The 21316-nt window shown below is 44.1% G+C and overlaps 1 protein-coding gene across 2 annotated transcripts in view; it reads left to right on the forward strand.

Moving 5' to 3' along the window:
- ube2m (ubiquitin conjugating enzyme E2 M) overlaps window positions 1-21316 on the forward strand; it is a 66795-nt gene that overhangs the window by 13333 nt on the left and 32146 nt on the right. Inside the window, exons 2-3 of one of the 2 annotated variants that reach the window (XM_073034051.1) lie at window positions 2282-2342; window positions 18537-18631. In XM_073034051.1, the coding sequence (XP_072890152.1) occupies window positions 2282-2342; window positions 18537-18631 (156 nt within the window). The remainder of the gene's footprint in view (window positions 1-2281; window positions 2343-18536; window positions 18632-21316) is intronic. The other variant, XM_073034050.1, reaches the window with a different exon arrangement.

Consider the following 21316-nt stretch of genomic DNA (forward strand, 5'->3'; position numbering starts at 1 on the left):
GGCATGTAGCTAAGAGAATACAAGGTATCTAGTAAAACAATACAGAGTAAAATGTATCTAGTAAAAGAATACAGAGTAATATTCAGTACATAGGAGTGATTACATAGTATAGTGAATAGTAGTACATATTGATTACATTTCAGGTATATATTTCTCAGTAAGGGCAGGGTGGAAAAGCTGGAGGCATGGTCATGAAATTGATGAGCTCAGAATGGGTGCAGGAAGCATCATCAACGCCATGGTCAGTGTAACAGAGAAATGGTTGTAGGTGGGGGGGGGGGGCATTAATGGTGTCGGCTTGGAACATGGACTGTTCCACGGAGCTGGGACCCACATGAGTGCCCATGATGACATCTTTAGAGCAGCCTATAAAACATGAACCCTGCAGGGGGAATTGGGTTAGATGAGTTAAGGATGACAGCTTTCGTTCCCTAAGAAATATTAGGGAATTAATTGACTTGTGACATCTATCATGTTCTTCCAGCATGGTTCAAAATGATACAGGGCTGTAGTCAAGGTAATAGCGAACATGGGACTGTAAGCTCCCAATAACTTCAGTGTGATCTTTACTGCAGCATCACAAACCTCGGCCAAGTCCCATCCCATAATAGAGGATTCTGATACCTCACCTTTTTTTCTCCAGTCCTGCTGAAGGGACTCGGCCCAAAACATCGACTGTACTCTTTTCCATAGATGCTGCCACTCCTACTGAGTTCCTCCAGCATTTTGTGTGTATTGCTCTAATTTCCAGCATCTGCAGATTTTCTCTTGTTCATAATAGAAATGCTGGGATGCTCACAGGCTGGGCAGCATCTGGGGAAAGAGGAAGTGTTAGCCTTACAGTTGCTGTACTCTTCTACATAGTTCTATCTGCTTCTGCCTTCAGACTCTGAACGGTCTATCAACTCTACCTCTTTTGCACTATTTATTTATTTTTGCCTTGACATGTAGTAATCTGTTACGTCTGTACTGCTGCCACAAAGTAACATTTTTTCACAATTTACGTCAGTGACAATAAACCTGATTCTGATCTTTACCTGAGACCATGTAGCATTTGATAGTTTTATGGTTACTTTTACCAAGATCAAACTTTTAATTCCAAAGTTATGAGAGTTGAATTGAAGTCCATAGTGTGACGCATGGCTCCTCACAGCTCTCTTATTGGTCCCCTTAAGTAACTGTAATGCCATTGGTGTAGAAATGGTGAAATCTCATCAGCAGGAAGCCAGCACCATACCTGTGTGTTATCATGCTTGACAGGTGAACTGAGCACCAGCACGTGCATTATCACGTGACAGTTTAACTGAACACTGTACCTGTGTGTTATCACATCTGACAGGTTGACCGAACGCTGTACCTGTGTTTTATCACACGTGACATGTTGACCGAGAGTTGAGCAGCAAGCATTTAGCTAGAGAAGCTCAGTGGGTTGAGCAGCTTCTGTGGGAGGAAAGGAACTGTTGACATTTCAGAGCAGCGCTTGTGTCTCCAAAGCCAAAAGTTGAGATCGATCCTTATAAGTTGAGGCAGTTATCCTGAGAATTGCATCCACTGATCTAAGGACTCATCCAATAAGTGTTGCGGCAGGTGTTTTAGTATAAAGTTGCCCTGTACTCGGTGAGGGGAAGGTAAGACTTCCATTGTTTAGTCAGATCAGATTGCATTTGGACTGGAGCTTGGTATGTCACCAATGCCTTGGGCAGGTGGTTTTAAATTCTCTGATCACTTGTAAATGAGTGAGAATATATTTCAGAGTTTCTGAACAATCAGTCCATTCATTTCCATTCCTGTCTTTCTATTGCTCCCCTCTAAATGATCCTTTTCCAAACATTTATTTCTAAGGAGGTCCCGTGCTGTTTCCTACGCGCATGTTGCAGGCCCATCTGCCTCTGATCCGTACATGCTTTCTGCTGACCACCTCTGCAAACGTCCGTACATTATCCCACAGCTGCAGATCTTTCACTGGTCCGGTAAGTGGCCGTGCTGATCCAGTAATGCCCAGAATAACATTTTGCTGAGTTTCCCACCTGTTTCCCTCAGTGAAATGTAATGTGGGGTGATGATTTCACCCAGGGTTCGCGTCTCTAATTACAGCTAGAATTTTCCTGCCAGTATTTTGAGCTGGTGAACACATAATGAGAAGCAAAGGAAGAAAGCACTTCTGGGTGGTGCTTTTCAGTGTGTACACTGACGTGCAATGTTCTGGCAGTGTGCAGAATTCCAGTCAGGATCATTGTGCTGCTTGGCCAGAATTTCTGATGGCCTTCTGCTTCCTCCATAGATGCACATAACAAGCAGCCATGGTTTGGTTAAACTCTGTGATGAAGCCAATCCCATCTCAGGTAAATGTTACAGTGTTTTAGTGCCTGACAGAGACATCATATACCAGATTCTTAGTTGCTGGTTAGACATTCTGAAATGAGACCAATAAGTGCTGGAAACACTCAGCAGGTCAGGAAGCATCTGTGGAAGCAGAAACAGTTAATGTCTTGGTCAGACTTTTTCTGTATTTATTCAGAATTCCAGCAACTGCAGGTTATTTCCTAAATTTTCTGTTCTAGGTTGCATGTTTTCCAAAATCTGAGTCAGAATTAGAGGAATGCAGAGCTCAGAACAATGCTCAGGCTCCAGAGACAAAGTGACGAGCGCACAGAGAAATGAGAAAACAACTGGGAAAATAATGATTGTGGTGTCGGTCTGTAGAAGGTCTGGGAAGGATGGGATATGGCAGCATAGTGGTTACACTTCTATATTAGCATCAGGGACTCGAGTTCAAATGCCACCATGCAGGTATTAGAATCAGAATCAGGTTTATTATCACCGGCATGTGTCGTGAAATTTGTTAACTTTAACAACAGAAGTTCAGTGCAATATGTGATAATAGAAAGAAAAATAAATAAGTAAATCAATTACAATAAATATATATTAGATTACTTCTGATTTTCAATACTTTTAATGTATATTTTTTAAAAAAAGAGTTCATGGGTGCAATGTCCAATTAAGAATGATATGGCAAAGGGGAAGAAGCTGTCCCTGAATCACTGAGCGTGTGATTTCTGGCATCTGTACTCCCCTACCTGATGGTAACAATGAGAAGAGGGCATGGCCTGGGTGCTGAGAGTCCTTAATAATGGATATCGCCTTCCTGAGACACTGCTTCTTGAAACTGCCTTGGATACTACAGAGGCTAGTATCCAAGATGGAACTGACTAATTTTACAACTTTTTAGCTTTCGATCCTGTGCAGTAGCCCCCCCCCCCCCCCCCCCCAATACCAGACAGTGATGCAGCATGTCAGTATGCTCTCCATGGTACATCTATAGAAATTTTTGTGTGTTTTGGGTAAGTGCTAACCAAATCTTCAAACTCCTACTAATGAAGTATAGTTACCGTCTTGCCTTCTTTATAGCTGCATTACTATGTTGGGACCAGGGTTAGATCCTCAGAGATCTTGACACTCAGGAACTTCAAATTGTTCACTCTCTCTACTTCTGATCCCTCTGTGAGAATTGGTTTGTGCTCCTTCGCCTTACCCTTTTTGAAGTATTAGCTTTAAGAACTGTGAAATTTCCAGATTGGACTGGCACATGGGATTCTGATCTTTTGGCTATACATAAACCTTGGGAAGAGAATGTCCGTACTGGCAGTGTTGTGTTCTGGGACAGCAATGCTTTTGACAAAGTTGATGGGACAGAATTTAATTGTCTAGAAAAGATTTCTGAAGCAGTATGAAGATGCCCCTACTGGAGTTGGGGCCACACTTGATCTCGTAGGAAATTAAGCTGGTTGATGTGTCCATCAGGGAGCACTTTAGGATCAATTACTATAATTCTATTAGTTTCAGAATGGTCACGGAAAACAAACTAGGACTGATCCTCAAGTTCGATTCCTAAATTGAGGGAAGGCTAATTTCCTTGAGATCAGATAAGAACTTTAAAAAGTTGACTGTGAGGAGCTGATGCCAAGTGAAGAGACATCTGATCAATGGGAGACTTTTAGAAGTGAGAGACCATCACCATGAATAAATAAAGATTGGAAAAGAATTTTGGCTGAACAGTTAGTGGGGAAATGATAGGCTGGTTTCTTCACATCTTTGTGTTGTAAGGCACGTGGAGTGGAGTTTGGTGTCACGGTCTAGAGTGCCCCATTGTTTTGAAAGGAGAAAATTTTTGATCTTGATGATATGCACATTTCCAGAATAAGTTAACCTTTGAAGTATTAGGGTTGTTACGCTGATGCTTAGAATTAAATGAACCATAGGAATTTTCAGCACGAGAAGTCTTCATGCTAAATGCTCAGAGAACATAACATTGTATATTGATTATTGGAAAGAACAGGAAAATATCAATATTTGATACTTCAAAGCTGCTTCTAGTAGGATGGTGGTGCGCTCGGACATAATGGCTACTCTGGGTCCAATCAAAGGTGTAATCGTTCATGCAACACATACAAAATGCTGGTGGAACACAGCAGGCCAGGCAGCATCTATAGGGAGAAGCACTGTCGACGTTTCGGGCCGAGACCCTTCGTCAGTTCTACCAGCATTTTGTGTGTGTTGCTTATATTTCCAGCATCTGCAGATTTCCTCGTGTTTGTAATTGTTCATCCTTTTTAATCAATCGCAATTCACTGCCGGATGCAGGAACATCAAGTATTACAGGACTATCCCACCAGCGAGTTGCTTGACAGCGCTGGAGCTGGACTTGTGTACCTTTGTGCCGCCATGGTGTGAGTGATTGTCTTGGAAGTTTTTATTGTGATTGTGAGACTCTGTTGGTCATCAGTAGCGTGGAGTGCTCCAGTCTGCTTCACTAGTTCACTGGCAGGACTGACAGTGGGGGAGATGTGTTGCTTTGGTTGTGCAAGGACTGGGACTTCATGCCATGGAGTCACCTGTTTCCGCCAGGGGAATAGAGACCAGAGGCAGTGTGTGAGGGAGCAGAGGACTCTGTGGGTGTGTTGCAATCTGTGCTGGGTTGGGGGTTAACCCCGCCCACATTTGGTGTTGTCAGATGCTCTGGTTTTGTCCGCTGACCACTTAGGCATATGATTAGGGGCATTGCTGTAAAGGCACTATACAAAGGGGGAATAATTTCAGCAGTTCACAGAGAGAAACAGTGATAGAAATCCACCATACCGAAAAGCACTTGCAGTGATTTGGTAATGTGGACAAATGGAAAGTCCATAATATTGGCATCTTTTGAAGGCAGGGGTATCGCCTTGTGGAGATGCGGTGGCAGAGAAAGTCAATAGTAGACAACCCAAACTGGCATTAGCAGAGTTAAGTGCTTGAAAGTGTGTGGAGATCTGATAAGTATTCAGCTTTAGATGCACTGGCAACAAGTATGTCATCTAGATAAACAAATGGAAAATCTAAGGATTTTAACACAGAACCCATTAGTTGCTAGAAAGCTGCAATGCATTTTTCAGCCCAAACAATATGCACAGAAACTCAAATAGGCCAAACGGGGTTATTACAGCAGTTTTGGGAATGTTCTCAGTACACACAGGCACCTGATGGTATCCTCTAACTTAGGCTACGTCCACACTAGACCGGATAATATTGAAAAAGCTGGTTTCGCGTCAAAACGATTGACACCCACACCAAGCATTTTTGAAATTACCTCCGTCCACATTAAAACAGGTATTTGGCCGAATCTTCTGAGCATACGCAGGACACATCTACAGAAAACAAGCGACATGTTTTGGTGTTGAATCTCGCTGTGAAGTGTGCGTTTGTGCAGTTACAGACTAGAAAAACTTAAAAGGAAATTGCCAAACAATGGACAGCTGTTGGCTCTTGTACAAGAGGACTTAAAGCTAAAAAAAACCCCAAATACTGGAACGTATGGAGGCAACCAGCAGAGTTCACGGACAGTATGACCTGGCTGACGAACATTAAAAAACTGACTAACTCTGTAGCATTAATAAAGCACCTTGTTAAGTGTATAAAACATGTCTGCATCAGTGTTATCTTGTATTTCCATACAATGTTACATTAGTCTGTTACACATCTATTGTCAGAGAAGTACTTGCATAAGTAGGTAAACCACCTTCATACAAGCAAGGACAGAAAACAGGGCAAAGTGAGTTTACTTATTTATTCAGTAAGTTATGGGTCAAAGTATTTGGTGAGTACATTTCTAATTCTTCTGGCTTCAGTCTTGTTGCCATCTGTTCTGAAATTGTTAGGTTGTGTGGGGGTTGCGTTCAAGAAAACAATGAAGTGCCGCGCTGCCGCCACCATCTGTTCCGGCACGTCATGACAGTGTTTTTAGAAATCTCCGGTTACCCCATCCACACCACTCTGCCCAATCGGTGTTTACAAATTTACACACTCTGGAGGGCGTTTTCAGAAGGCTCAGTTTTCAGGGGAGGAAAACACCATTTCAGTGCGGACGGAGGGTCAAAATGAAGAGAAAAAGCTTCAGTTACGGATTTATCCGGTCTAGCGTGGATGTAGCCTAAGTCCATTTTAGAAAAATCATCTTTCCAGCTAAACGTACTAAAAAGTCTTGAATATGTAGGACCAGCTAACGATCAGAGATTTGTGGCCTTGTTAAGGTAGGGATAATTGCTGCATGGATGACAACCACCATCAAGCTGAGAGACCATCCTGTGTATAATGCAAAACATTTCCATGATAGCAAACTCTGCCTTTGTGCTGGCCAGTATTTGTAAGTCCAGTCTATGTGCATGGGTGAGCCAGTTGTGGAAATGTGGTGCTCGTCCCCATGCTCTGTGACTTTGGTGGAAAATGTGGGCTTGGTGAGGTTTAGGAATTCACGCAGCGGGCAAGTTAATTTGCATGTGTTAGACAGTCATGGGGCTCTTACTGGGGGGGTGCAGGATAATAACCCAAAATCCTTTGTGTCCATAGGCTGACAGTTCTTAGATTTCCTGTGTGCCAAAGGATTGTTAGTACATTTTTAATATCTGCTAACAATCCTTTGGCATGTAGAAAATCTAACATCTTAGCCAAGACAAAGTCCCATGTGTAGCATCATCCACTGAGGCAGAGCATCACGTGTTGTGTCTCGTAAGTCTGGATCCTGCTGCCGCTGGTGGCCTCCAGCAAGGGTCTGTCACTCTCTGCCTTGTAATCAATGGGTGCTGCTAGCAGCCCACTTGAGTGTCTGTGTCACACAGGAAGCATTGCCTTGAAAGGGTGTCTATAATGAACAACAGGCAGCCCTGGCAACCAGAACCCACCGTACCCACTGACCACAGATGCTGATGTGCTGGCACTGTTGAAACTGCATGGTGGTTGGCACTTCTTGGCATTCGTGCCAAAGCATTTGTGGTAAAAACATAGACCCAGTATTGTCTGGTTCGGAGCCACGGGCATGAGTCTGCTGACAGGATATTATTGAGACGGATAGGAGGAGGAATGATGCTCCTCTACCTTGCAAACGGCCATTTTAGCAAGCTCCCTATAGTCCTTTATGGGTGTATTAGCAAGGGCTATGCGAACTGAATCAGGCAATTGTTACATGAAGAGTTCTTTAACAATAAAACAAGGATGGTGATTTTCCAGGAGAGACAGCATGTGGTCCATAAGCTCCAAGGGCTTAGCATCGCCGAGGTCAGACAAGCAGAGCTTGTTTAGCATGCTCAGTCTGAAATGGGTGAATTTTCAGAGTGCAGGCGGGTCTTCCAGTAGACTCGCCACTCTGGCTGCAGTGGAAGTATTTAGCAATGCCACGACATGGTAAAGCTTGGTACTGTCTGTGGAGATTTCTCACATTACGTTACCCTATGAATGGATGTTTAGGGTTTGGATGATGACCAAAAGATATAGGAGCAGCATTGGGCCCATGACAAAAGGGTTTGGGTAAGTAGAAAGAGAATTAGAGATCTGAAGTGGGTGGGGGCTCCTTCAAGTGAACTGCTTCACTCATTTAACTTGAGCTACTTAGTCATAGAGCATGTGGATCAAGTTCTGGCAATGCAGTTGGTGGAAGAATGCTCAATGGTTAGCTTGGGTACGTTGGGCTGAATGGCCTGTTCCCACCTTGTGCAATTTGATAATAGATTGTTGGGCGTATGTCTCCATGCCAGACAAGATCACCTTTCCAGCCTAATTCAGCTTCCCAGTTCTGTCTTATCACCTGCAGGCTATGGCTCTTCAGTTGCTCAGTCCAACTACATTTTAAATGAGAGTTCTGCCTCCATCACTATGTTGGGGGGGGGGGGTGGGGGGAAGAAACTTTTGCATTTCGAATCCACTGCCTATTTTCTACCAATTACCGTCATTTCATGCCTCCGATCACCTAACCGCAAAGCTGATGAAAATAAGCATTTTTTTATTCAGCTCAGTTAAGTCACTGCCCCATAGTAAGCAATACTAAACCTAGCTCATTTGTCCTCATAGCTATAAATTCTCCCATGCTGGAAATACCCCTGTAAATATCTCTATCTCTTTCACGTCATATGCAATCTTGCCGTGAAGAGACCCGACCTGCATGTAGTCCTCCTTTCATGGGCCGACTACACTCCGGCACTATCACCTCTGGCTAAAGGAGCTAGTGAGATGGTCAAGTTTAAACACTCTGTCCCTGTGTTAATTTTATTATTTCTGTTCACTCTGATTTGTATGTTGTTTGCGATGTGTTGAGGTTCTTCACAGACACTGCGACCCGAACCTGGAGTTTCTTGTTCTGAACTGTAAGCCTTTCTATTCTCCACGAGAGTTTTCCTCATTTATCCTTGTCGGTGTTTATGTTCCACCTCAGGCCAACGTGAGCGAGGCCGTTCGGCGGCTGGCTGATCATATTATGCGTTTAGAACGGGAACACACAGATTCACTGTTGATCATCCTAGGAGATTTCAACAGAGCTAAACTGAATTACGAACTCCTGAAATACAGACAACATGTTAACTGCCCCACCAGGGACAGTAACACTCTGGACCACTGTTATACTATCCTAAATAATGCTTACTGTTCTATTCCCTCTGACCACTGTCTGATCTAACTCATCCCAGCCTATAGGCAGAGACTTAAATCTGCTAAGCCTGTGGTGAGGACAATGAAGAAATGGACCAGTGAGGCGAAACAGCAACTTCAGGACTGTTTTGACACCACTGACTGGGGTGTCTTTGAAGCTGCAGCCACCAATATACATGAACTGACAGATACTGTGACATCCTACATCAGTTTTTGTGAGGATGCATGTGTACCCACAAAAACTTTCTGGACCTTCGCCAACAATAAGCCATGGTTTACCCCCAAACTCAGACATCTTCGCCAAGCTAAGGAGGACGCCCACAGGAGTGGGAATAGGGCCCTGTACAGGCAGGCCAGAAATGCACTGACCAGAGAAATCAGAGTGGCCAAGCGGTTCTACTCTGAAAAGTTGAGGAATAATTTCTCAGCTAACGACTCATTGTCGGTGTGGAGAGGCCTGCAGGAGGTCACTGGCTATAGGAGACGCCCTGCCCCCCCTGTTGAGGTTAACAAAGCTTTGGCTGACAACCTTAATACCTTTTACTGTAGATTTGAGAGGGTCCATCTTACACCTGTCCCTCCCCCCTCTTCGGTCTCTCTTCCTGCCTTCCCTCGACCATCACTCACTGGCACTCATCCCCCAATCACTGCAATCACCTCCCCACCATCTCTGCCCAGCCCCCTTGGATCACAGCTTAGAATCAGCGAAGGAGAAGTATGTTGACTGTTCCAGTGACTTAAGACCCGAAAATCTCCAGGCCCAGTTGGGGTCTCCCCCTCCTGTCTACGAGCCTGTGCTGATCAGCTGGCTCCCATCTTCACTCAGCTCTTTAACAGATCTCTGGAGCTGAGTGAGGTTCCGACTTGCTTCAAGCGCTCTACCATCATCCTGGTCCCCAAGAAATCCACCATCACAGGACTGAATGACTACAGACCTGTCGCACTGACATCTGTAGTCATGAAATCCTTTGAACGCTTGGTGTTGAACCACCTGAAGACCCTCACCAGCAGCCTGCTGGATCCCCTGCAGTTTGCCTACCGGGCAAATAGGTCAGTAGACGATGCAGTCAACCTGGGACTGCACTATATCCTGCAAAATCTGGATCGTCCTGGGACCTATGCTCGGATGCTGTTTGTGGATTTCAGTTCAGCGTTTAACACCATCGTCCCTCATACCCTCTGCTCCAAATTGTCTCACCTTACTGTGCCACCTGTCCTCTGTGATTGGATTTACAGCTTCCTGACCAACAGAAGTCAGCAGGTAAGGATGGGACAGGTCACCTCGGATATTCGAATCACCAACACCGGCGCCCCCCAGGGGTGTGTCCTCTCTCCACTGCTGTTCTCCCTCTACACCAATGACTGCACCTCCTCCAACCCCTATGTGCTTTTGAAGTTTGCAGACGACACTGCCGTCATCGGACTCATCCAGAATAGTGATGAGTCTGCATATTGACAGCAGGTGGACCAACTGGCGCTCTAGTGCAGTCGGAACAATCTGGAGCTGAACACGCTCAAGACAAAGGAGATGATAGTGGATTTCAGGAGACATCCCCCCGCTATGTCTCCCCTCACAGTCCTCAGCAGCCCTGTGTCCACCGTGGTGAACTTCAGGTTCCTGTGAACTACCATCTCTCAGGATCTGAAGTGGGAGCAGAACATCAGCTCCATCCTGAAGAAGGCCCAGCAGCAGATGTATTTCCTGCGGCTCTTGAGGAAATACGGTCTGCCTCAGGAATTGCTGCTGCAGTTCTACACTGCAGTCATTGAGTCTGTCCTGTGCACCTCCATCATTGTGTGGTTTGGAGCCGCCACCAAGCAGGATAGAACCAGACTACAGCGCACAGTGAGGACTGCCGAGCGCATTATTGGAGCCTCCCTGCCCTCTATTGTGGACCTGTACTCTTCCAGGTTGAAGAAGAGGGCGGGGAACATCATAAAGGACTCCTCCCATCCTGCGCACGGACTGTTTGATCTGCTTCCGTCTGGTAGGCGTTTCAGATCCCTCCAGACTAAGACTAACAGGCACTGGAGAAGTTTTTTCCCTACTGCGGTCACTTTGCTGAACAGTTAACTGCCGGCTAACTGTCGGCTAACTATTACTTGGATTGCACTACCTGTATGTATAATCTATATTTTCATTTATATTTATCATTATTATTGTTAATGAGCAGAGAGACAACATCTGCCGGAAGTAAATTCCTTGTATGTGCATAGGTACTTGGCGATTAAAGTCTGATTCTGATTAAAGATGTAGTTGTGCAATAACAGGATAAACTGGGTAAATCTAGACCAGCTAATCCTCAGACATCACAAATACGGGTAAGAAACTACCCAACAGTAAAAAGGGGTGGTTTCTATCTCACACACACAGGCGGTAAACTACCCTAAACAAAAAGGGGTGGCTCTGGGAAAATCATAGAGCTAATACACTAGGCTTAGCAGCCCAGCCATTAAATAACCATATAACAATTACAGCACGGAAACAGGCCATCTCGGGCCCTTCTCGTCCATGCCGAACGCTTACTCTCACCTAGTCCTACCTACCTGCACTCAGCCCATAACCCTCCATTCCTTTCCTGTCCATATACCTATCCAGTTTTTTTTTTAAATGACAAAATCGAACCTGCCTCTACCACTTCTACTGGAAGCTCATTCCACACAGCTACCACTCTCTGAGTAAAGAAGTTCCCCCTTGTGTTACCCCTAAACTTTTGCCCCTTAACTCTCAACTCATGTCCTCTTGTTTGTATCACCCCTACTCTCAATGGAAAAAGCCTATCCACGTCAACTCTATCTATCGCCCTCATAATTTTAAATACCTCTATCATGTCCCCCCTCAACCTTCTACGCTCCAAAGAATAAAGACCTAACTTGTCCAACCTTTCTCTGTAACTTAGGTGCTGAAACCCAGGTAACATTCTAGTAAATCTCTTCTGTACTCTCTCTAAATGTCTGAAAGTACCTGATTTGAGTGTTCCTCGTTAACCCAGTTAAGTCTATTACTGAGTCTGGACAAGAGAACATATCTGTTGACAGTATGGTTCTAGCAGACAAGATGATCAGCAGAAGATGAATGTTATTGAGTAAGCCAGAGGAAAATGTCAGGATGAAACGCCAGAACAAGAAATCTACAGTGGCTGGAAATATGAAATAAAAGCAGAAAATGCTGAAAACAGTCGGTATCTTTGGCGAGAGGAACAGAGCTAATATTTCAGGTCCAGGAGCATACATCAGTTTTGATGAAGGGTCGCAGATCTGAAATGTTAAGTTTTTCTCTTTGCTGAGTTTCCCGGTATTTTCTGTTTTTATTGAATGATTTTACATTTTTTGCTTTCTTGAAAAAGAATTGTACAAATGTACCCCAAAGTATAAAACAATAACAGTTGAATGAGAACCAAATCTACAACTATTAAAATTTTAAACTAATACTTCCTCTCAGAAATCACCTGTCAGTGAAGACAGATAAGTAACTTGGCCTATAACGGACAGGTTGAACTTGGGCTCCTTGTGTTTTAATTGTCAGGGATACACTTTAGTCCCTATCTGTCCTTAATTGACTGGTGTAGTATACAATGCCAGTCGGATTCTCTACTCCTGAGTTCTATCAATGAACTCTAGTGAAGGAAAGCAGCTAATATGCTTTCTTACCACGTGCAACACTTTCTTCAGTCAGTCAAAATAGATGACTCTTTGGAGAGGGAACTGACTGTTCGTGGGTCTGTCCCTGGGCCAGTAACCTGACATCAAAAGAGTCTCCATCAGTATGTCAGCCTCCTCTGTCATACCATCCTTTCATAGTTACACCATTCTTTTCACCTTCTTACCTCAAGACAGAAATCTAGGAGTGTTGTCAGCCCACAAAAGGAGTCTAAAGTGGTAATTTTTAACATGCTAGTAAATGGATTACCTTAGATGAGTATGTTATAATCAGCTTGGACACAGTGGGCTGAAAGGCCTGTTACTCTGCTGTATGATCCTTTGATAGGTCCTCCCATGCTGGTATTTGCTTTCCCAAAGACACCCTGACTTCACTGAGAGCTGAAAGACTTTGCTTGGATGTTGCTTCCTCTGTCTCAGTTCGGATCTGTCGAATACTCTCTTTATACTCCTCCATTTGATTTGCTTTGATCCAGCCTGAGTTCCACGTATCTTTAGAGTGAAATGTTAAAACCTGGCCTCATCTCCTTCCTCAGGAAATGATCTGGTATTTTTGAAGAGCTGTGGAGTGTTCCCCAGTGTCCTAACCAGTACGTATCATAATCTGCATTGCTATTAATTACCATCTTGCTCTCTGTTGGATCTTCCTGTGAACAAGTTTGGCGTAAACTAGTGGTCGCCAACTCATTGATCGCAATTGACTGGTCGATTTTTGAGACTTTCCCAGTACATCCCGAAAAAAGAAGAAAAATTAAATACTCAAATACTGTTGAGAGATTGTTTCTGTTTTAGTTCCGTTCTTTCTGCCCAGTGCGCATGCGTGTAACTCCCACGCACTACAGTGTACTTCAGTGGTCCCTGAGCACCGGTCCACGAGGAAACGATAGGAGTCAGCTACACCTTTCCTCATTCCCTGTCATGCTCACTGTTGAACTTGAACCCACGCGAGGTCATCAGCTGCCTAAACGCAGTGATACCCTAGCGCCAGGGATCACCGGTTGGCCTCGCGCGTCCGGCGGGAAGTGCCGTCGCTACTGGCCTGGAGCACTGCCTCTAAACCTGTTTAACACATTCCCCACGAATGTTCGTGGGGAATCCGGTGCTAAAATATTCGCAGACGACCTAATTCGGGCTCAGCGTTTTGTAAGTATCAGAGCAGCTACCTTGCTGCGATCTACTGAAACAAACTTTTGTCGGCCAATAGATCCTACAAGGGACGCTGACGGGCACCCTGTTGCACTCCTTGCTCAGTCATTCGCTCTCTCCGGACTGCGACCGCTGCGGCCCCGGTATGTGGACGTCTGGCCCTTGTCCTCTCACCCGACCCACGACCAACTGCACCTGGCCAAGGCGGCAGGTGGGTGGGAAGCTGGAGTTCGGGCCCAGAGGCTGTCCCAACGAAGCAATGAAGCACTCAAAACTGCTTCGGTACCCTGAGTCCAAGCACCCAGCACTTAAAGACAAACCCGTTGAGTTTTTTCAGCAGAAAAAATGTGAGCAGTGTTGGACAGAAGCTAAGTGCCGAGATCTGCGAAAATTAAATTGCAGACTAGGCTGGACATAAGGAACCTGCTTCGAGTATCGCTGTATTCCCGTCGTGTTTACCCCTCCCCCTCCCGGCTGGTCCTCAAGAATATTGTCAATATTAAACCAGTCCGCGTTGCAAAATAAGGGTGGGTACCCCTGGTGTTTATACATTATTTCTACTTCCAGGTTGCAGGGTTTTACTTCCAGTCTTTTCTGCCCCGGTGCGCATGCGTGCAATTAATTGATCTGGGGTTGATCTTGCCTTTTACTAAGGCCGAGGTAGGGGATCTTGGGCTTAAAAAGGTTGGTGACCACGAGTGTAAATTTATTTTTAAAGTACATACCGTAGATTCCGGATTATAAGCCGCTACTTTTTTCCCACATTTTGAACAGCTTTGAACTCTGCGGCCTTTAATCCAGAGCGGCTAATACATGGTTTTTTTTCATGCTGCCTCGTAAACATTTTGCCTCGTAACAGTAGACCAATAAAATTGATGAGTAGTTCACAGAGGTCCATTGAAATTGTACGATAAATCAAGCGCACTTTCACAATTAAATTATTGTAAATCAGTCATTTGTACTCACCCTCATCAACATGGAAAACACTCGAAGAAAAGCATTGTGCTGCCTTTATGGCAGTTACTTAGTTTATAATATTTTCGCTTAGTAATTCATTTGTTAGTTAAAGTTAGAAGTGTTTTAACTATATTTGTTTTCTGTACTACATCCCGGGATGCTATGACGTCACACCCGGTTTCGCCACGTCTTGTGGGAAACGGGAAGGTGGGGGCATTACGCGAGCTCATCAGACCCGAGCTCATCAGACCCGAGCACATCAGACCCGATTAGACCCGATCGCGTTACGCGAGCTCATCAGACCCGATTAGACCCGATCGCGTTACGCGAGCTCATCAGACCCGAGCACATCAGACCCGATCGCGTTACGCGAGCTCATCAGACCCGAGCACATCAGACCCGATCGCGTTACGCGAGCTCATCAGACCCGAGCACATCAGACCCGATTAGACCCGATCGCGTTACGCGAGCTCATCAGACCCGAGCACATCAGACCCGAGCGAAAATGCTGCTTTTAAGTTAAAGGCGATCAATAACTTTTCCTGGTAGGTTGCAGTATATATATTTTTACCAGTCGCTAGGAGATATTGGAATGTTGTTCGTGCTGTTCAGTAAAAAAGTATATGCAACGTAATTTGTGTTACCGATACGTATGTATATTTAAAAGTAGCCGTATTACAGGCACGGTTCGAAAAAAAGCATTTGCAATATATATTTGTTTGTTACCATATGGATTTAATTAAAAGTTAAAAAATCCTCACGTGTAATATCTTTCTGTGTAAATATCTCATATTACAACGTGGGACACCTGCGGCCGAAAATCCGGTGCGGCCTGTACAATTAAAAAATTGATTTTATTTCTAAAATTAGAGCCAGCGGCTTTTAATCAGGTGCGCTCTGTAGTCCGGAATCTACGGTATATGTCACTATATACAGTCGTGAGATTCTTGTAGGCATTCACAGTAAGTTCAAGAAAAAATATCAGTGAAAGACCATCCCCAACAGGATGGGCAATCAATATGCAAAAGGCAACAAAATGTGCAAATACAAAAGGAAATTATAATAAATAAGTAATAAATATCGAGAACATGAGATGAAGAGTCCTTGAAAGTGAATCCATGGGTTGTGGGAAGTTCAGTGATAGGGTGAGTGAAGTTATCCCTTCTAGTTCAAGAGCCTGAAGGTTGAGGTGTAATAGCTGTCCCTGAACCTGATGGTATGGATTCTGAGGCTCCTGTACCTTCCTGATGGCAGCAGCAAGAAGAGAACATGGCCTGGATGGTGGGGTCCTTGATGGTGGATGTTGCTGTCCGTGTAGATGTGCTGAACGGTAGGGAGGCTTTGCCAGTAATGGACTGTGCAGTATCCACTACTTTTTACAGGCTTTTTCTGGTCAAGGGCATTGATGATATAACCAGTCAATATACTCTGTACCACACGTCTATAGAAATTTGTCAAAGTTTTAAATGACGTGCCAAATCTTCGGAAACTTATAAGAAAGTAATTGACTACTGTGATTCCTCTATGACTATATTTCAGAGGCCTTTATCTACCTGTAAAGTACTTTTGGCTATTGGAGTCATCCCTTCGACCCAAGTTGTCCATGCGGATTATGCTGTCCAGTGAGCTACTCCCATCTTTCTGCTTTTGGCCTGCAGCCCTCCAAACCTCTCCTATCCATGTACTCAGCTAGATATTTTTCAAATGTTGCTAACGTGCCTGTCTGCATCTTTTCTAATTTCATAACATATTTCCTATAACAGAGTGACCAAACTGTACAAAGTACCGTAGATGTCGGATTATAAGCCGCTACTTTTTTCCCATGCTTTGAACAGCATTGAACATAGCGGCTTATAATAAGGTGCGGCTAATATAAGGTTTTTTCCCATGCCGCCAAAACATTTTGCCTCGTAACAGTAGACCAATAAAATTGATGAGTAGTTCACAGAGGTCCAATGAAATTGTACGATAAATCAAGCGCACTTCACAAATTATTGTAAATCAGCCATTTGTACTCACCCTCATCAACATGGAAAACACTCGAAGAAAAGCGTATGATGCAGCTTTTAAGTTAAAGGCAATCAATCTGGCGGTTGAACAAGGAAATCGAGCTGCTGCGCGTAATCTTGGCATACATGAATCGATGGTGAGACGGTGGAGATTTAATTTGGGACTGCCGCTTCAGGTCAGGAATGGCTCACGTGATATTAGACAGCAGTACAAGGGAGGGAGGGAGCGAAACTGAGGATTCCGCTGCACCGAAACTGCTAGCGATTCAGTAAACAAAAAAACAGTAAAACTCGTGTGTGAATGGTATCGGGCCAATAAGGACACATGTGTCCGATGTTACCAAATACCGGTAGGTATAACAAAGTTTAGCCTTACCAAATATGTGTAGCGAGGGTTTGGTTTGGGGGAAAAAGGAGTATAAATAAGAGCAGAATGTAAGGGGAAGGCAAAACGCGTTCTGCAATAAAGCCACGCTGCACTGTAATCCGGTGTTGGTTGTCTCTCTTCCAAAACGAACACAGGGCAGAATTTGAAGCCCAACACGTGTAATATCTTTCTGTGTAAATATCTCATATTACAAGCGGCCGAAAATCCGGTGCGCCGAAAATCCGGTGCGCCGGAAATCCAGTGCGCCGAAAATCCAGTGCGCCGGAAATCCAGTGCGCCGAAAATTCGGTGCGGCCTAAAATCCGGTGCGGCCTGTACATTTATAAAATAGATTTTATTTCTAAAATTAGAGCCAGCGGCTTTTAATCAGGTGCGCTTTGTAGTCCGGAATCTACGGTACTCCGTGTGGCTCACCAACGGTTTGGTTAACTGCAACAAAATTCTCAATTCCTGTAGTCAGTCATTGACTGATGATATTCTGAAAAGGCTACGACGTGTGTTTAAAATCCAGGCTCTACCCTTACTGATGCTTTCACTGGTCCTGGGGTAGCTTTGTTTAATTCCTAAACTTTGACATATGGGAGTTGTATGCTAACTGTGGTTGCAGAAAACGAGGCTCTTTACCACTGACCCCTGTGTATGCTAACTGCAGTGACAGTGCAGATGCGAGACTGCAGAAGCTAGAGTCTGGAGCAAAACAAACATTGGTTGGAAAAGCTCAGTGGCTCAAGCATCATCAGTAGAGGGAAATGGACAGTTGATGTTTCAGGTCAAGACCCTTTAATGGCAGTTCCTTCTAAAGCAGGGGTGTCAAACTCATTTTAGGTCACAGGCCGGATTGAGCAAAATGCAGCTTCATGGGGGCTGGATCAGTCGGACGCGTGCGAACGCAGCTTTCGTTGTCTCCGTTTTTGCAGCTTGCTCTCATGTGTCTCAGTCTCTGCTATAACTACAAAGTGTTTCACTTTACAAATGCCGTTTCTTATGAAGAAGACTGCCGAATAAACACTAAAAACCCTGAAAACCTGGTACCTGAATAAACTCAGCATTAGCCATATCATACGCCATAGGCGCTTCGATTACTGGGGCCAGCTTTAATAGTAATAAGATATTATCTCGCGGGCCAAAGATAATTCCACTGCGGGCTGGATTTGGCCCGCGGGCCTTGAGTTTGACATATAAGTTCTAAAGGGTTACTGTTACCTTTCTTGTAATTTTTTTCACAGCAGTGATATTTCTTAAAAATTACCTAGATATTCTGTAACTACAAGGCCACAGGCCAAAAATTGGGATGTTAAGTTGGACTTAAAAGCTCTGTTTTGATATTACATTTCCCACATCTAATTCACAGCTTCACTGCCTGTCTGCTCCTGTTGTCCTCACTGTTGATATTAAGGTTCTTACTGCTTTTTTTCTTTTTGTTTCCTTAGATATAAATGAATTGAATTTACCTAAAACCTGTGAGATAGTTTTCCCAGATCCTGACGACCTCCTCAACTTCAAACTTATTATCTGTCCGGATGAGGTGAGTGATGAGAACTTGTTTTTGGCCTGTCGTCGGAACATTACAGGCAGATTTGATGGGATGGTGGCTTGTGCGTCTGAAGCAGGGGTGGTGAGAGGAAGGAAGCATTAATTTAATCTGTCATGCTTGCTGCGTCATGTGCCATTCTGGGCAGTAAAGTCAACTTGATTGGCACTCTGTTGACAGCTGGCGTGCTGTGGCAGCAGTGTGTCTACAAGATTCACAGTAACTTGTCACTGCTTCCTTTGGGACTTGGCAACACTTGTGAATCTGTGTACAATGAAGAAAATAAGACCAGCGGGTGATGGGAACACCACCATTTGCAGGTTCCCCTCCAGGTCGCAGTAATCGTGTCTTTAAAGGTCATTGCTGTTCCCATGTTGTTGATGTACCTAAAGCACTATGAAGCCCCACTATATCTGCACTTCAGCTAGACTGCTTTTGAGAAGGCAGCTCGCCACCGGTTTTTCAAGGGTGATTAAGGATTAACAAATCCCGGCCTTGCCAGTGAGATTCAAACCCTATGAATGAGTAAGCAAATAGTTTTCAGCCACCACATCACTTGGTCCTTTTGACATGAGGTAATGCTGCTGCAGTAGCTACACAGGCATTTACGTTATCTCCACTTGTTACAAAATCATTCAGGCCAGGATGAAAGTTTTATCTGTCTGAAGGGTGTTATCTGAAAACAATACCAGCACTTAAAAATATCCATGCATGAAGGCCAGTGTTCTTGGACCAGAGTCTGCTTCATTATAACATTCCAGGAGGAGTGTAGCTGGAGAGTTATTCTGCAATGAAGAAAGTACACAGCAGCACTGATAATCTGGGTGAGGTGCATTCATTTTCAGACCATGTGTAATGCAGCACTGGTGAAGTCTCTGGGAAGTGGTTGAACTTTTAATATTAAAACTTGTGGATTTGAAGCACTCAGTTGTTTCTGCAATGTGATGGTGCCTTCTTTAACTGGAAAGTTGGCCCCAGCACAACAGGCCCAAAGTTCAGTTTTTCAGATGCTTGCTGGTGGCAGTTAAAGAACAGTGCAGAGCTAAAGTTGTATGGATTGTGGCGAAGTAAGGGAGAATCCTCCCCCACAGCTCATCACTCTTGTCCCATTGGCCCTGCAGGAAGCATTTGTTGTAGGTGTAGTTTGGTTCCACAAGTACAGTTGCAAGAAAAAGTTTGTGAATCTGGTTTTCTGCATTAATTACTGAGAAAATGTGATCTGATAATCTGTCACAATAATAAACACAAACAATTAGACTTATTATGTCTTTATTGTTTAACCATTCACAGTCCAGGCTGGAAAAAGTATGTGAACTCTTGTACTTAATAACTGCTAGAACCTCCTCTAGCAGCAATAGCCTCCACCAAATGTTTTCTGTAGCTGCTGATCAGACATGTACAATGGCAAGGAGGAATTTTAGACCATTCCTCCTTCCAAACTTGTTTCAGTTCATCAGTATTTCTGGGATATATTGCATGAACAGCCCTCTTCAGGTCATACCACAGCATCTCAGTTGGGCTAAGGTCTGGACTCTGACTTGGCCATTCCAAAACACACACTTCCTTCTTTTTAAACTATTCTGTTGTTGAATTACTGTTGTGTTTTGGATCATCTGTCTTGTTGCATTATCCAACTTCTATAATGCTACTGTTGACCAACTGCTACCTTGACAGTCTCCTATAAAATGTCTTGATACAATTTTGAATTAATTGTTCCTTCAACGATTGCAAGCTGTCCAGGCCCTGAGGCAGCAAAGCAGTCCCAAACCATGATACCCCTTCCACCATGCATCACAGTTGGGATGAGGTTTTGATGTTTTCCCTCCAAACATAGTGGTGTGTATCTCTGCCAAAAAGTTCAACTCTTGTCTCATCTGTTCACAGAACATTATCCCAGAAGTGTTGTAGAAGTCCAGGTGGTCTTTTGGAAACTTGAGACATCCAGCAATGTTTTGTTTTGGAGAGCAATGGTTTTCTCTGTGGTGTCCTTCCATGAACACCATTCCTGTGCAACACGAGTGAATCTGCAGATGCTGGAAATAAAAACACAAAATGCTGGCAGAACTCAGCAGGCCAGACAGCATCTCTGGGAGGAGGTAGTGACAACGTTTCGGGCCGAAACCCTTCCTCAGGAATCACCATTCCTGTTCAGTGTTTTTCTTAGAGTGGACACGTGAACAGAGACTTTAGCACCTTCTAGATTTCTGCATGTCTTTTGCTGTTATCTTGGGTTCTTTATCACCTCCTTCAGCATTGCACGTTGTGCTCTTGGTGTGACCTTTTCAGGACGCCCACTCCTAGGGAGAGTAGTAACAATACTGAGTTTCCTCCATCTGTAGACAATTTCCCTCCCTGTGGACTGATGAACACTCAGATCTTTAGAAATGCTTTTGTAGTCTTTTCTAGCTTCATAATTCTCTACAATTCTTCTTCTAAGGACCTCTAAAAGATGCTTTGGTTAAGGCATGGTGCAAATAAGCAGATCTATCTTAAGGAGAGCAGGCTCTGTCAATAAACTTAGTTTGTTCATCTTTTTTTAAAATAAGGCAACCCATACCTTCAATTTCATCTCATTGATTGGAACGCCTGACTCCAAGTAGCTTTTGCAGAAGGCATTACCCCCGAGGATCACATACTTTTTTTTAACCCAAACTGTGATTATTTAAATGGTGTACTCAG

The sequence above is a fragment of the Hemitrygon akajei genome, chromosome 31, assembly GCF_048418815.1.
Source record: "Hemitrygon akajei chromosome 31, sHemAka1.3, whole genome shotgun sequence".
Lineage (NCBI taxonomy): Eukaryota > Metazoa > Chordata > Chondrichthyes > Myliobatiformes > Dasyatidae > Hemitrygon > Hemitrygon akajei.